The 18,050-nt window shown below is 36.8% G+C and overlaps 1 protein-coding gene across 1 annotated transcript in view; it reads right to left on the minus strand.

Moving 5' to 3' along the window:
- The window catches only part of TFAP2D (transcription factor AP-2 delta), a 54,099-nt gene that overhangs the window by 26,439 nt on the left and 9,610 nt on the right, over positions 1-18,050 (minus strand). Inside the window, exons 4-5 of the mRNA XM_006926452.1 lie at positions 12,202-12,367; positions 11,914-12,032 (exon numbers count right to left, since the gene is read on the minus strand). Of these exons, the coding sequence (XP_006926514.1) occupies positions 11,914-12,032; positions 12,202-12,367 (285 nt within the window). The remainder of the gene's footprint in view (positions 1-11,913; positions 12,033-12,201; positions 12,368-18,050) is intronic.

Raw genomic sequence — 18,050 nt, forward strand, 5'->3', positions numbered from 1 at the left:
TATGGAATTTGGCTGATTTGTGAAAATAAAGATCTACAAGCATCTCTGTCTCTGTGATGGGACAAAATGCCCATGTGGACAACAAACTGGTACAGTAACCTGTGGTGAAAAGAGTGATCTGTGAAGGGCCAAAAACATTTTTCCTTCTATTCCCATAGAGCAAATATGGCTGCCTCCACCTCATTTTTGTGCAAGTGAGGTAGAATGCCCTAGTTCTTTTCTTCTTCAGAATAGATTTAAGTTGTCCCTTTATTTCAATGCATTGTGCCACTTGACAGACCAGTCCCACGCCTCTTCTTTTTTTTACACATCTGAAGCAACAACACACAAACTTTGGCAAGTATACCCATTGTACTTCATGGAATTTCAAGAATTAATATTTTAGAAGTAGGATACATGGGTGTTTGGAGTAATATTGTTAGTGCTTGGACAGGAGTATTCTAAGTGCAAGGCTTCAGGCTCTATGTGCCAAGTAGTGTCACTTCCCCCCACTTCCAAAAAAATGGAAACCACTAACAGATATTCAATTTTTCAATAGTAATGGCAGCAGTTGATGACTTATATTGAGTAACTCTCTCAAAAAGCTGGCACAAGTAAAATTACAGAATATGGGAAGAACATAAAAAGAGAATGTGCTCCCTGGTCTCAGGGCATTCATTTTTCACACTCAGAAGCAAAAAGTAAAAAACAAAGGGAAAACAGTAGAAAAAAATTTAAATGGCAATTATTGATGCATCCCAGAAATGGAAAGTTAATTAAAAAATGTTTTCCGAAGAAAGTTGATTGTTCATTTTACTGATATTCTGGGTTCCCATGTTATTTTATGAGAAGCAGATCTAAATGTATCTTTAAATAGAAGTAAATACAACTGATTTTCAACATTTTATACAGTCACTAAGTATTTTACTCCCTTTAAAATTATTGTATTTTAGGGGAAAATGTACTTTAGACAACTGAATATTAATATCTAAAACTAATTTGTTCTAAAGGATACTTCTACATTATTAGACAGTTCCTTAAATAATTCTTACCAACTCACTGTAACTATACTGCCTTATGAACGACTTAGGTTTAACTTAGTGTTGCAATACCCAAAGTTATTAAATAAAAACAATAATTCATATGTGCTAAATTCCTGACACATATCTATGATTTCAATCATATTTACATGTATGAGGAACTAACACATTCAAATGTATCTTTGGGATTATTCTAACAGGTACCTATTAAAAGGAAATTTGAGAAGATTTTCAAACCTGGATAAGATATTACATTAAATAAATTATCTTATGAGATCAAGGTACAGTAAACCCTAGAGCTGCAGGACAAAGTTAATACATCTGGTGTAGATTTTCGAACTATTCTAAAAGAAATCCACTCTATAACATTATGTATTATACGGTCTATGATATAGATAGGTGCCTTATGACATGGTAGTTTCCCTAGCTTAATGATGATTTTGTTTAAACACCAACACTTTGTTTTTCAAAGCACTTTACTTAGCATAGCACCTAATTCATACGTCTTCAGTAAACATTTGTTAAATGAAAAAGTTTTCAACTATTTTATTGGGTAATTATAACAATGGACTTATGAGGCACCCCTCCCAAAGAATATAATGAAAAAGTAAAGCAAAGGAAAGCTTCTAGAAAGAACAAAATAATAAGTGGAGACATTTAATAAAACGGACTATAGTTGAAGGCAGTATTTTTCAATCCTTGCTACTTCCATAATCTGAGAGTTTATTTAAAAAAAAAAAAAGTCTGGGTTCTACCCCATGCCAATTAATTTCTGGAGCAAGAGTCTCTACATTTTTTGAAAGCTCCTGCAGTAATCCGAAGCCAGAGTTAAGAATCACTGCCCTAAGGTAAAGGGAAAGCATTATGTAGAAATTGATTATACATCTTCCCCCAACTACAAAGTTTCTGTGGAGTATACAAAGGGAAGGCAGTCATTACAATGAGTTAATGTTAAACTGTAAAGTCCTCTATCTGGGCTCTTGCATGATGAGTTCTGCCTTGTTTGACTGATGTAGTATAAACTATAGAACCAAAAAAATAGAATGTGGTGGTAGAAGTATAGATGGCTTTATTAGGAAAACAAAGTCATCAGCCTATTGAGAAAGTATATCTGTATGGAGAGATTTTGTGTTAGATGAAATGTGGTTTTCATACTAGTAGGGAAAAGATAGATTATCAATAAAAGGTGTTAGGATAACTGAGAGGCCATCTGGAAAAAAAACAAAATTGGATCTATATCATACATCCGACAACAAAACAAAGTCCAGATGGATTGAAGATTTAAGCATAAAAAATAGAATTATAAAGTAATTAGATAATATCATGGGAAAGTTCTTCTTTTATAATCTTGGAATAAAAATGTCTTTTAAAATATTATAATAAGAAGAACTAAAAGCCATGGAATAAAATATATGAGCAATATGATTATATTAATATCAAAAAGTTCTATAGGACATAGACCTGAACAAATAAGCATATAAACAAAAAAAAACTCATAATGGCAAAGAGACTAACAGAAGCCAGAAGTGGGGTTGTTTACAACTCAGATCAGAGACATACAAACAATTTTCCTGATATATAATGAATGAGGAAAATATAAAAATGAATCCCATGAGGACAAAGTAAATGAACAGAAAGAAAAGCTCATAAAATTTTCCTAAGAATATACTCAACTCAACTTCCTTCATGATAGAAGTAGCGTTATTTTTTTAACCAATCACGTTAGCAAAGATTGAAAAATTGATAGTGCCCTGTTCAGGCTAGTGTACAGGAAAGTACTATCATATTAATGCTTGTTACCCCCATTGCTGATGGGATTATAAAATTACAACCACTATGGAGAATATTTCCATAATCTTCTAAAAGTATAAATGCAAATATTTTTCGACCCTGCAACACATTCCTAAGAATTTACTGAATAGATGTACTTACATATCTGCAGGATTGTTTAAGTGTGAGGTTACTCATTGTAGAGCACTGTTTGTAACAGGCAAAGATTGAAAATACCTATATGATATTCAGTAGGGGACTGGTTAAATAAATGATAGTGCACTCAAACAATGGAATACCACAAGTGTTTAAAAGGAAGTACAACTTATAATCACTGAAAAAAAAAACCTAATATAAAGTGTGAAAAAAAAATCCAATGTTCATATTCGTGTGGATATAATACTATAATTTCTTTAAAAAAAGAGAGGCATTTACACATATATCTTTGGAAGGAAATAGAGAATCCAAAAACATTTGTTTTCTTCCAGGAGGGGAACTGAATAATTGACAAATTAAGAGGAAAGGAGGTAATTCACTATATAATCTTTTGTAACTTTTAAGGTTTTTTTTAACCATTTGTATAAATTATTTAAAATTACATGAATTCAATGGCAAAATTATTCTTTGACTCTTTTCTTAGAAAGATTTAATTCTAAATCCAAATATTTTGGTATTTAAAACATGAGCAATTCCAAAACTTTCATTGCTATTCAGTAGGAGTCAGACATCAGCAATAACAAAGTCTACAATTTTATCAAAATACCTATTGATTTTGATAACTGTAAATAATGAAAAAGGCAGAAACAGTGTTTGAAAGCATATTAGTTGAGGTATAAAGTTTGAAAGAGAATAATAGAAAAAATAAAATAAAATCACAAGAAAAACAATGTAGAGACATGCCTTTAAGTGAGCATCATGATTTATGACAGTGAATAATGACCAAAGGAAGCAGCGGCAGGGCTGAGCCAAATGGGCTTGGACACATTTGACATTTTTGCCACAGTCACCATGAAGAGTAGCAGGAATTTTAGGACACCCCAAGCACACAGTCAGACACAAAGGCATATGTGTAGTAGCCTATTTCCTCTGCCTCTACCTGTAAATACCTTTTCCCCCTAAAAGTGAATGAAATAATAGATGCAGTTTGGGGAAGTAATATTAGGAAGAAAGCCAATGATTTAAGATGTCTTCTAAGATGGTATCTCATATGATAAAATCTCTGTTTCATTGTGACCAATTACTGAAAATTATGATAAATACTAGTTCTTGGATATTAGATAACAATATCTAATTGTCATCTAATAACAATATTTAATTGTTATCTAATTACCAATTATTGGAGCAGAGTCTCTCAGATAGAAAGTATTTCATGACTTAGAACAAGAAGTTTACAGATAAGACATTAATACCTACTGGTCTGAAAAAAAATTGTTTTCTGAGACCTTAATATGAATGACTAACAAAGGCTCTACTAGCATCTACTTTATTGAGACAAATTCCACTGGGAGCTCTGAAATGCAAAAGTCAGTGCTTGAGTGTTTGTGTGCCAAAGGGAACACAAAGGTCCCCTGGGCTTTTCCAGGTGATTTTCTGACTAAAGCGATTACCAATTAGTTATTATGACAAAGGGTCAATTTATTACTTTTTATATCATGTACAATTTTAGAAGAAATCTGAAAACCTTTATATGCCAAAGGAGGGATAATGTGGGAATGTGATAGCTGGAATGGCTCATGGAGGAGTTATTTTGGGATGATAGTTCTTTCAGACCTACAACCCCCATGAGTCCCAGGAAGCTAGCCTTAAGCCACACACATCCATAAAAAAAAAAAAAACAAAACAAACAAACAAACAAACAAAAAAACATTGTGGTCCCCATGTAAAGGCAATGAGACTATTAGTTTTATCCTCAATCCCACGAGAAGAGCAACTAATACTGAGCATGACTTGTGTGTGCACTATCACTAATACTTGGCAAAAGGATTTTGGTGTTTGAATCCTTCAAGCCTTGAGCAGTGAACAATACCTCTCCTAAAGGAAAAAGCCATGGACTAATCACATATCTAGCAAACCTGATATATCTACACTTGCCATACCTCATCTATAGGAAAGCATTCATTACCAAGTTGTTTGTTCTTTTCCGATGTTTCCTGGAAAGGCAATTGTATAGCTCAGTACTCAGGAAAAAGAGAAAATAGCACCAAATGATAACATTCCTTTCTCCTACCTTTTGTTGGTTTGGTTGGATTGGAAAAAAAAACACATCCATAAAAAAAAAAAAAACAAAACAAAAAAAAAAAAAAAAAAAAAAACATTGTGGTCCCCATGTAAAGGCAATGAGACTATTAGTTTTATCCTCAATCCCACGAGAAGAGCAACTAATACTGAGCATGACTTGTGTGTGCACTATCACTAATACTTGGCAAAAGGATTTTGGTGTTTGAATCCTTCAAGCCTTGAGCAGTGAACAATACCTCTCCTAAAGGAAAAAGCCATGGACTAATCACATATCTAGCAAACCTGATATATCTACACTTGCCATACCTCATCTATAGGAAAGCATTCATTACCAAGTTGTTTGTTCTTTTCCGATGTTTCCTGGAAAGGCAATTGTATAGCTCAGTACTCAGGAAAAAGAGAAAATAGCACCAAATGATAACATTCCTTTCTCCTACCTTTTGTTGGTTTGGTTGGATTGGAAAAAAAAGGTTTTAAAGGGTAATCTTAAAACCGACTGACTTGACTGATTCAATTGACACTATTGAAAGTACAAGAGACACTAATGATAATTATTCCAGAAAAGAAGGACAGACCAATATTTAATGTCATCTTAACTTTGGAGGATTAAGTAGTGGCAGAGGGTTCATCAAGATTCTAAAAACTTGTACTAGTGGATGCAAGAAAGTTCCAGAAGCTTGCCCAGGATTTTTTGCAGCAGGGAGGTCTAATCCACAGTGAAAAATGGTTCACAAATTGAAAACTTCTTTCTAACCCTCAGTTATACTTCAGTTAAATTCAGAGTAGTTCAACTATTCATAATCCACGCCAAAAATACAAAATAGAATATACACAGCAGTATTGTAAACCGGAAGAACTGAGTTTTCATCTTTTCTGCTCGCAATTTTATGATCCTGTGTGGAACAGTTAGTCTTACAACACCTTAGTTTTTTTTATTTGAGAATAATGATAACTAAAATTTTATTGAGCACCAAATTTGTGCTGGGTACCATGTTAAGTGTTTTGCAAGCACTCTAATTTAGTGCTCACAACATCCTTATAAGAAGGGTATTATTTTTATTAACATCACTTTGTAGATAAAGACACTGATACTCAGAGAGATTGTGTGCACATCACTATTGCACATAGCTAGCAAGTAGTAGGGGCGAGTTCAAACGAGCTTACTTGATGTGAGGAGCGCACTCTAAATTGCTTCAAGACCTAGTGCCTTAGACTATTCAGTTTTCCATTTTCTTCCAGAGCTGAAGTTTTATGATTCTGAGTAAATTTTGCTACTAAATAATGCTGTTGCTTAGAAAGAAAGAAGCTAGATGACAGGCACTAATCTTTAATAAGTGCCTCAGTGTTACATAGTACCAAGTGTTTAATCTATGTGAATGTATTTATTCCTATAAAAGACATACTAGGCAGATGTTGTGGCAAAAATGGGTGCTGGACCATCAAAGATTTGTTCTTTCTTTACATACTATGGAGTTGTTGCTGAGAAGACTCTGCCCAGCTAGAGACTACTATTTTCTAGTGTATCCCACACCCAGCTCTAGAATTAGTTATGGCCATTTGACTAGTTCCTAAGGAATGTGAATAGTAGTAATGTGGGCCATTTCCCGGCCAAGTGGGTAAGGAGGTGTGTACTTTTACCCCATGTCTTTCCTTAGTGAGAGCTGAATGAAGAGGGCTCTTAGGACCTAGAGGAGAACAGAGCTTCAGATGGAAGGACTCTGGGTCCCTAAATGAGACTGTGAGAGCAAGGAAGGCCTCCAATGATAAACACTCACATCAGACAGTGATGAGTGAGAAATAAACTTCTATTGTGTTCAGCAACTGAAAATTTGGGAATTAACTGTTATAACAGCTCACATTATCCTAAGTTTATAAATTAAGTAAATGAAGTTTGGGCAAGATAAGCTCAAAGTCAGACAAAATTTCAAATTTCAAAAGTGTTATTATTGGGGATGAGGTGATGGTATTAAACCAAGGGACAAAAAATTTTGCAAGTGGTACAGCTAGCTCACATGAAATAAGAAGTGAAGGTTAGGGTCTGGGAGCTTACATTTTTTTGAAACTAAAGAGGAAAGCAACAGTGACAAAGTGTTTAAACTTGAAAAGTGTAATTGGACATCATATACAATATCTGTAAATGCTCCCTTTTCTTTTGCTGATGTATATTTTCACCCTTCACTGTCCACACTATTCTTGAAAAAACATATATAAACAGAATTTTACCACTTGTTATGACAAACTGCAAGCCAAAGTGTTTGTGTTTAAGGACTTAAACTGTGCTTTCAGAACTCCTGGTGTTGCCTGAGAATGTTATAAGAGCTTTTGCAAATTTAGCAGAACTCTCCCAGGAAAGCAACCCCCTCAAGTGAATAAAACTTCCCTCCAGCAACACTCTTTGCAAGTGAGGTGGGAGTGATGGGCAGGAATGACTACATAATTAACTCCTTGTATTTGTTTTAACAACCACCAACTCTGCAAAGATTATTCTGGAGTAAAACATAGGGAGGAAGCTACAGAAATATCTGATTCATAAATAACAAATATGTAGCAAGAGTATTAAAACTAGAATAATAATAATATTGGTCAAATTTTTTAAATGTTTTCCAGAGATAGATTTTTTTCCACTATAGAAGAGTCTGGGGTTATCCCAAGATCTTAGTAAGATCAGTATTAATCAACCGTATTTTCCAGAGAGTGACATCTCTTTGATATTATAGATGCCAGAATGGACAAAGAAGTCATAGCAATGTGATTAACAAGGGGAAATGAAAAAATTTCAGGCTTATGATAAAGTGGGATACAAGAAATGGTACTAATTATTAGTTACATATTTAAATCCCATTTAATAAAGGCATATGTGTAAAAAGGGGATATGATCTAGTGTTACATGCAGGAGACTCTGAATTCAAATATTCATATCTCATTCTAGGTCAAATATGTCTATGTTATGTGGACAAAAATATGCCCCACTCTAAATATGTGCCTTACTTTGTAAGGTGAAAAAAGTCAGTTTGTTTTGAGCTCTTCATCCCATTGGTTACTAGGTGGAATGATATTTGTAACAGAAAATTTGGGAGTTTAAATATATTATAAATTTACATTAAATAGCTCTCTTTTATAAATCCCTAAAAAAACCCCTAAAACAATGCTTCTAATATGTTGATTTGAGGACAATGCTAAGATGGAGCTATTAGTAGAGTGACTCCAGTTAAAAGAAATACATGGGAAAGGTTATAAAATAATTAAAGGCAAAAAGATTGAAAACCCAAGGCAAGCATGGACACCTAGGAATATTATGATGAAGCACTGTTATATTAGCGACAGGGGTAGTTTTTAAAAACATATGTTTGTTTGCTAATTTTAATTCCCATCATAAGGCACCTTACTGTTCAATGATTGAATCTTTATAAAGGTTAAATCCTTTCTACATGGAGAGCTGACAGACTCTCTACACGCAACTCTTTCTTTGGGATTCCTATCAAAATAGAAACAAGAGCAAAGCTGTATTCATATCTTCCTCAGAAAGGGGCAGAGCCAAGTATTATGAAGTCATAAAAGGTTGACCTTCATGAGACTTATTTCTAAGTCTGGTCTATGAGAAAAAAGCCCATCAGATATCTATCTTGTGATCAAGTACTGTACCAAAATGAGGGGAGTGTGATTGGATCCCAGCAATGTAATGGGCCAAACTCAAACTAGATGTTTAAGAAACAACTAGTATAGTCATGACTCGACTCGTCCATAAAGATTTTAAGCAACAGTTTTAAGAGACATTTAAGAGAAGCTAATATAAGTATTGGTGATTAAAATGCACATATGGGTTAATGTCGAAGATCCAGGAGAAAAGGGGGAGATATCAATTAAAAATGGTGGAAAAAATAATGTTCTATCCCACAAGACCATAGGTTTGGAGGAAAGCTGATGGACCATTTTGACAACTAGGAATCTAGTTTTAGAATTTCTGAAAAAATTAATCTAAAATGGTGCTGGCTTTTATAAAAATGTTTGATTAAGGGGGAAAATATTATCCAAAGACATGGTTAATTCAAAGTCTTACATTCACACCAAGTGGTAAATATGGTGAAGTTTTAATTTACCACCTAAAACTGTACAAGAAAAGCAAACCTGAAATAACTCTATCAGATTCATATTAGCACAAAAAGGATCAAGGTCACAAAAGTGCTAAAGAGAAGCATCAACTAATTATTTCAATCTCTCAAGAGGATAATAAATCAGAGATGGGTCAACATTATTCTGCATACATCTGGCATCATCTACAGGATTCCAAGGACTATGAGCATAATGCAGTACATGGCATTTTGCTGGTTGGAAGGGAGTCATCAGTTGTCACCACTAACCCAACCCAAATGTGGTAATATAAATAAATAAGAGAGTATTCAACAATGAAACTGACCATTTTGTCATTTTAATCCCATTCTAGGATTAAAATGAACCCTGTTTTAATTTGGTTGGAATGTCCTTGTCCTTCAACTACTAGGTTCTCCTCATGTTCTAAGGCAACTTGTAGTTTTTGAAAATGTGAGTCATGACTCATGACTCAACAGAGAGTCGAAAGAAATTTAGCGGGTTTACAATAAATCAGCATTTAAATGGATTGTGAGAATATGAAACAGAATAAAAATATCAGAGAACATAGCATATAGTAATGAAACTTAAAATGTGTGTGCGTGTGTGTGCGTGTGTGTGTGTATGTGTGTGTGTGTGTAAGAGAGAGTGCGTTTGCAGATCATAATGTAATATGTAGATAGCTGAGGGGTGAAAAAGAAATCTTTGCCCCTAACTCACTTTTCTTCAGTTCCATCAAAGTGCCTGGGATTCAACAATAAAAAATTTATTTTGCTACATCATGAATATTTGTGAGACTTAAAGGCCTCCAATTAAAGTAAAACACATCTAGAAAGAATAAAATCTTAAGTTGCATAGCCAAGGTTGATGTGACTTCTCTGTGAGCAGAGGCCAAATGAATAGAACATGAATTAGGCACTTTTGTGATAGGAGAGGTACAGTTAAAAAGTAGATGACAGCACCACAAGATCATCCTAGTTTCATATCTTTAACCTGCATCCTCTCTGTTGGCATCGATCGATGATTCCCACACAGGGTACTCCAATGCTTTTGGCTACTATAGAAATCAATAAGAAGAATTGTGAATATATCTTTTTATGGCTTTTCAGTTTGTACTGGCCAGTATATTCACAGAAATCGTAGAGAAAGGTCTTCCTTAAGGCCTTAACTTTTCACATCAGTTGCAAATTCCATGAGAATTCATAGCCCATCCTAGGTAGTGGAAAGGATCTCAAGGAACATTTAGATCAAAGATTCTTATACTTCATTATACATCAAAATCACTGGGAGTATTTTAAAAGAACATAGATGCCTGCGCCATATCTTCAGAGACTGAGTTTCAATTGGTTTAGGCATGGGATCCAGACATTTGAAATAAACCTCCTCAGTTGATTCTACTGTGGAGTTGGGTTTAAGAACCAATCAAGTCCTATCACCCATATGACTCTTGAATCCACTCCATTATATTCTAAACAAGTATTTTGTTCTGTTGTTAAATAGCTATAATTTTAATGATGCTCTTACTTAAATTGAGCAGAAATCTGTCTCCTTTTAGAATCCACCCATGAGACATCGTTTTCTACTTTGCCTTTCTCCCAGGAACTTCCAGTCCATAAGGGTATATGACGAGTCAGCTCCCTTTACCATATGTCAGCCCTCAGTATCAACACACATAAGCAAACACAGCACAGCCATAGAACATAGTAACAGTAACACTTATTAAATGTTTGTTGCCAATAATATTATTGTCATGGTTGTCATCATTATTATAATTAGAGGACAAAGCGAAGATAACTGTTAACAGCAAAATCGCCAAAGCAATTTTGCCAAGACAAATGTCAAGAACACACTACTTCACAAAGTTGTTCAGTAAATGGTATGTATTGATAATCTGGAAAAGTGCAAAATGTTTGTTTTTGTGTTTTACTTACTTTTTTTTACCTCTTACAGTGTGCCTTATAGACAAGCGAGCAACCAATGCAAGAAAGGGTCACAAGTATGTTTGGGTGAGTTTTGGCAAAAAAGCTTCTTTGTTCATTTTTAAAATAATAGCTTTCTGGGTTATGCAAGAACTCTCCTTTGACATTCAAAAGCCCTCCCACAAAGTTAAAAATGAATCTTCAATAATATCTCTTCTTAAAAGAGTGAATGAAAATATGTAAAGTTTAGTCTTTACAGAAGAAACAAAGGGAAAAAAAGTAAATTGGAAAAAAAAAGAACTTCTGGGAATATATTTACACTTCTGTGTCTACTCCGCTGATTAACCTCAACCTTTCTGCAACTCAGCTTATCTACCTGTAAAGCCATGGAACGTCGCAGTACTTTAAGGGATGTCTACTAGGATTAAAATAATGTGCTTTCAGGCTTGGTATAATGCCTAGACTCCTGTGAATCCCTTATAAAACATTATTGTTTATCCTGTAGATCATGTTGTACTGAATTACAATGAATTAAGTCAGATTTATCTGAAATCTAAAATAAACAATAATAAAAATGACAATAGCAAAGCCGATTTTTTCGTTGCTGTTATTTAGGGTATACTTGTTGGAGTACCTAAATCTTCCATTGTTGTCTTCTTCCCTATTATCGTGGAGATTAGAAAATTAAATATGTTAAGAATTATCTAAGCTTTATGTTTTCTAATTTAATGATTATCAACATTAATTGGGAAATTCACGTGTCATTGTTACCTGTCTTGCTTAATAGTATAAACAAAAATGAAACAGCATAATCTAACAAACCCGTGTTTCAAAGAATTGCTAACTTTCCATCATTACTTTGCGGAGCCGAAAAGACATACCTTCAACTAAGGAAGTGAGGAGGGTAACATTGGCTGCTTTCCGTCTTCCTGCTGGCAAGTTCAGGCCCAGCCTATCTAGTTTCTCTCTCAGGCAGCGGCCCCCATTCTTGGATTTTGCTCTGTCCAAAAACAAATAAAAACTAGGTTTTGAAAGTTCATGTCCTGAGGGAAACGATTAGAAGACTTGACTACATAGGGACAGAAGAAGACAGCAGAGGCTAAGAGTTGAGGTGTTTTGTATCAGTAGAGTTAGAAGACCCACAGTGCCAGAAAATAACTCTGTCTTACCTTCTCAAAATGCCTCCCAAGAGTGAAGCATTGAGGCATTCAGGTGGTGAGAGGCGCCTTTTCACCTCAGCAATGGTCACCTTGTATTTGGAAGTAGAACTGAGAAGGGACAAACGGCCAGGGACAGAGCAAAATAAGTCTGTGGGGTTGACCACACAGGTGCCACCTTTGGAGGAAAAAGTATTTGATATATCAATGACAGAGAAAATAACTGTATGAAAGAGAGTTAATATTAAGACGCTACTCAGATTTAGGAATACATAGCACGCAATTTAATACACACACACACACATACATACATATACATATATACATTACACACACAGACACACATATGTATGGATTATCTCAAAAAGCTGCTCTGAAGATGTATTTTCAAATGACACTCAAGGTTTTGCCTTTCAAATGTCATACAGGAAATGTTTATGATAGTATGATTTTAATTTTAGGGAAAAAATTGCATCCTATAGAGTGTTGTCCGACCCCCCAGTGTTAACTTTGACATCATCTACACTGAGAAGCACTTCAATTAATTCCCCCAAACTCCACCACTTAAACCTGCAAAGGTTAGTTATTATTTATGGCTGAATGTATATATGCATATATATGTATGTAAATATGTGTGTGTGTGTGTGTGTGTGTGTGTATACACACACACAATGGATGGATTATTTTATCCATGACTTACTATTATACAAAAATTTTGAAAGCTCTTTTCCAAAACATTTGAGAACTGCTATCTATCTCCTTTCCCACATACATCTACCAACTATAGGCACAAGAGTCACTCAGTCCCCTGACATTACTAAAAAACATTTGCCCACTGCCAGAAACTTACAACCTTTGTGGGTGAATGATAGGTCATACCCCTCTACCATATGTCAGCCCTTAGGATCAGTGCACACATTTGAAAACAGAACAAGATTTAGATCATAATAACAGTAACACATTAAATGTTAGTGGCTATTATTACTATTAGGGAACAAAGTAAAGATAACTGCTAATAGCAAAATCATCAAAGCAATTTTGCCATGTTGGGGCTCCTGGAGCAGAAGCTTTCTCTCTCCAAGGTCCAGAAAGGCCCTTGAGCTTTGCTCTCCTCCAGGAGCAACAAAGTACATTCCTTAACCTCAGGCAATTGAAGGAGACTTGAGGACCTGAGAAGATCATATCTGGAGAGTGTTTCCTGCTGTCCAATCCTCCCTTACTGCAAAATTCCTGAGCTAATGTCCATACCGCTAACATGGTAGTTATATAGACCCAAGATCCAAGGCTGCCCCCATGTCCCATGCACTGAGTAATCTGAGGGCATAGCTTCAGCGGCAAGGTCAAATTCAAAGTTTGCTTTTCTGAGCATACATTTGATTTCTTCAGTTATGAACGATCTTAAGACACATCTCCAGAAAAGGGTAAAGTTCTAAGAGGCAAAAGAGAAAAAAAGTAGGTGGAGGAAGAAAAATGGACAAGAGAATATTGTCCAAATACTTTTACTCAAAGTGTGATCTTCAACTGGCAGCACTGGCAAGTCCTTGGAGCTTATTAGAAATGCAGAATCTTAGGCTCAACCCCAGACAAAGAGAATCTGCATTTTAGGAAGACCCTCAGATGGTTCATGTGTGCATCAATGTTTGAGAAGCACTGGCCTAGGACCGACCACTCCCCAACCACTTAGCTCCTGCCCTCTTCTACTAAGCAGCTCAGGTAGAATATGTTGATGGAGTCTCTGGTGTTCAGATTCCTGGCACGGTGGCTAAGGAACCTGCGAGGATGTTGAAAAAGGCCAGGGGGTTCCTGGACCTGGGTGGAGAGAACAGGCTAACCTTGCCCTATTCTTAAAGTGTTTCTAATTCTGTACTTTCCGGAATTCTTCCTGGCTATTTTACGGTCATCTGAATTTCTCCTGAAAGTTCTGGGACCAACGTTTTTCTCTCTAAGCATTCTGAGGCTGGTGATTACCCTATATGTCCGTCAAAGACAGAAGAGAGGATATTAAGAATAGCAGAGTAGCCAGCCTTCATCAGGCTGGAAGACAGGTCCTATACTCTTGGCCGAATCGCCGATACTGGTACCTGGAAACCACCTTCGATCTTAAATCTGAGAGGCCATAATCTCAGTTGTCAAATTGAAATGCTTTTCTTGGCATTAAACTTGTGGCCAACACCATGGAAAACAATGTAAATGCCTGCCTCGGGAACTAGAAACACAAATTTTTTCTGTGTTTCTCCACCTGGCATTCTCAGAGAAGATTTTAGAACAAATAATAACAAAATAGTCCCCCCTTATTCACAAGGGCTACGTTCCAAGACTTTCAGTGGATGCTCAAAACCAAGGATAGTACTGAACCCTATACATACTATGTTTTTTCCCTATACATAAACACACTTTACGGATTCCATTTGGCATATCTGAATTGTCAGCATCACTACTCTTGCACTTTGAAGCCAATATTAAGTAAAATAAGGGTTACTTGAACACAAGCACTGTGATACTATGACAGTTGATCTGATAACCTAGACGGCTACTAAGTGACTAATGGGCAGGTAGCCTGTACATCGTGGATCTGCTAGATGAAGTGATGACTCATGTCTGGGGCCGGACTGAGTGGGACAGCACAAGATTTCATCACACTACTCAGAATGGCATGCAATTTAAAACTTATAAATTGTTTATATCTGAAATTTTCCGTTTAATATTTTCAGACTGTGATTAACCATGGGTAACTGAAACCTTGAAAAGTGAAATAGTGGGTAAGGAGGAACTACAATAATAATACACAATGATGATGATGATGATGATGATGATGATGATGATAAAGTTTTCTCAGACTTCTTGGTTCAAAAATATCATTTTGTTTATGCTCTCACTTTGTATGTATAGATGCAAAATGTATTTTGAAAATAAATTCTTAAGTGACTATTCAGAGATTGAGAAGAACGGGGAAAGTAAGCTAGATATCAATGAATCTGGGTTTTAGTGTCATTGAGAATCATGGACCTGATAGCAAAAATATTCGGAAAAGAAATAATAATGTCTATATTTAAAATTCACACAGCCCTCTTCTGAAAATGGGCCTCTACCCACAATCATTACAAATCATAACCAAATCTATATTTTTACATAAACCCCCTTCTCTTGCACACTAGCCAGTATACTATTGAGAATATAAGGAATCTCACCCAGTGAGTCTCAAGTTTATTATGAGCGAGAGAAGAGGATTTTTTGCCTGTGTTGTTTTTTTTGTTGCTAAGGGAAAGAAAGGCACAATTTTAGACCTTTCCTATCTTTACCAATCTACCATGGGTTATTTAATTTAAGAAGATGCAGAATATTATAATCTTTGTAAAAGGAGTTAATTCAGGCTTTCTTCAACAGCAAAGCAGCACCCTTTTGCCAAAAGGAACCCCACGTGCTGAAAACTAATTATTTCCAGGGAAGTCACTGGGTCTGCTACCTAGCTAAGGGCTAACTCCCTGAGCCCTGGGTCTTTCTCTCCTGCATTCAGGTTGTGCTTCTGGCTTATGCTCAAATAAGCATTTATTAGGTAAGTTACACAGGCTGCATATTAAGAGTATGCTTTTTGCACACACAAATTGCCTGGAGGATTTATTTTGTATTCAGATTAGGCATCAACTCTAGAGTCTTTTATTTTTTATGTCACAGCATCTTTAAAGGGAATTTCTGTTGCTTTGATACTTGGCATTGCTGCAGCCTTGGGGAACTCTCTTGTCCTGGCTAAAGATTTGGCAACTTGTAGAGTTTACAGCAGCATGGAGAACCTGATATTTTTCTTCCCAGTGATTTATTTTTTAGAGAGGAAAACAGAAATAGGTCATCATAACCAGAGTTTTGCATTTGGAAGGGTGGTTCTGAGAAGGTGGGACTTCTTTAAGGGAATCTAGACTACAGATGGCAATGATGAGATTCCAAAAAAGGAAAAAGCCATGAGAGTCAAACATGACAAACCATTTACAGTATTCATCCCCACTATTACTAGCTGAAATTCCTCATGGTGTCTATGTTGCATGTCAGCTCTTATTTAAATTACATAATATTCATTCTAGATCCAGCACTTCACTTAGGGATATCTTTGGTGCCACAGCCAGAGTATTCACACAGAACTCTAGAGTACATCTCTTTTCCATTCATAGTACATAAAGTAATACTTCCATAATAGACACTATTTTTAAAATTGAAACTTGAAGATAGGGCTTCTTATTTCCAGGGATGCTGCAAACTGAGATAGGTAGCTATAGTAACAGCATAAGAAATCAGGGACTATCAATTCAAGGTCACCTGTTTAGGTCATGGCTATCACAAAAGGGATAACTGCCATAGCTATAGGAAAAACTCAGCCAAAGACTTACTGCGTGGGGAACGAATTCGTGCACAAAATACATGAATGTTGATCCTCCGTCTACCATACCTTGTTACATCCCCTGCCGCCAGAAGCAGCACGGGGTTGGAGCTGTGCCTTATTTCTGGTGGCTGGAAACAGTCTGGCCCTGTGTCTGTAGGCAGGTGTGGGGTAATGAAAAAGAGTACTGGGCTGCAAATAAGTGTCTGACCAACTAGCGACCCATCCGACCTCAGATGCCTAACTCTGGAACAGTCTGTCAATCTGAAAAATAGGGATGCTCACCCCCGCTGTACTTATTTTCTCAGCTTGCCAGGAGGTGCAACAGGAAATGGATGCACGGATGCTCAGCCACCTGAGTAAGAGACATCCAACCCCACCATTGTGTTGGGCAACTACCACATCATAAGATGCGAGCTGTGGAACGCGACAAGGCCTTCACCCACCTTTTGCGCAGCTACTGGAAAGCAGCACCCTTTTGGCAAAAGGAACCCATATGCTGAAAGCCCAGCGCAGACGACTGGGCACGCTTTTTTCCTTCTCATCCCAGGCAATTAGGGCAGAGGAAACAGCTACTGTTGTCTCCAAGGAACTGCGGCTCCCCTCCTCCCCCAAAACTGCCTCTAAGACAAGCATCCCCTCTGGGTGCCTCCCACCTCTAAGAACAGAGTGGGTGCTGGCTAGAGGCCGCGCGCGCTCTGCAGGTGCGATCAATACTTCCTGGAGGGCTTCCGGGCGCTGGGCCCGTGCGCTCAGCCTCTCCAAAGCCGCAGCACCGCCCCACTCGCCGTCGCTTCGGTGTTGACATAATTAGACCAAATCTTGAGAGCAAAATAAATGTTCTGTTCGCCTTACAGCCAAACAGATGTTTACAATTCAAATGAAAGAAATACAAACGGCAGGGATTTTTTTTCTCCCCTTCTTCATCTCCAGTGAGCGCTCATTTTTTTCCTGACACATTAAAAATGTGTAAGCGATTACACGAGTTTCCTGTCCCAGTTTGGTCTGCGGATGCATTTCTGCGAGGTACACGTTTAAACTGGGTGGGGTAGGATCATTCTCGGCGGTTTCCTCTCTAGCTTCTTGCCCTTCTCAATCCCAATTCTCCCTTGTCACCGCGCCCCCCCCCCCAGCAGCCGATACTAATTGTAATCAAATAACAAAGGGATAGGGGCTTAATTGTAATCAAATAGGCCTCAGATGGTATATGAGCAGCGCATTGCGCTCTTTGGAAGAAGGATATGCCAGGTAAAACTGGATTATCAGGTCTGAAAGCGCTCCTTCGGGCACAGATTCCAGGCAGAACAAAAGAAATGAAGGTCTGCAAAGAGAGACCTACTGGTTTAATGTGGCTGTGGATGTAGGATAGTGAATGTGTGTGTGGGTGGGGGAGGGGGGATTAATCCCCATTTCCCAATGCAGAATGCTTTGGTTTTCAGTGATTTTCAAAGCAATAAGATTAGAGAGAAAGTAGTAGGTTATGGAAAAGCAGCTC

Source organism: Pteropus alecto, unplaced genomic scaffold, assembly GCF_000325575.1.
Source record: "Pteropus alecto unplaced genomic scaffold, ASM32557v1 scaffold7, whole genome shotgun sequence".
Taxonomy (NCBI): domain Eukaryota; kingdom Metazoa; phylum Chordata; class Mammalia; order Chiroptera; family Pteropodidae; genus Pteropus; species Pteropus alecto.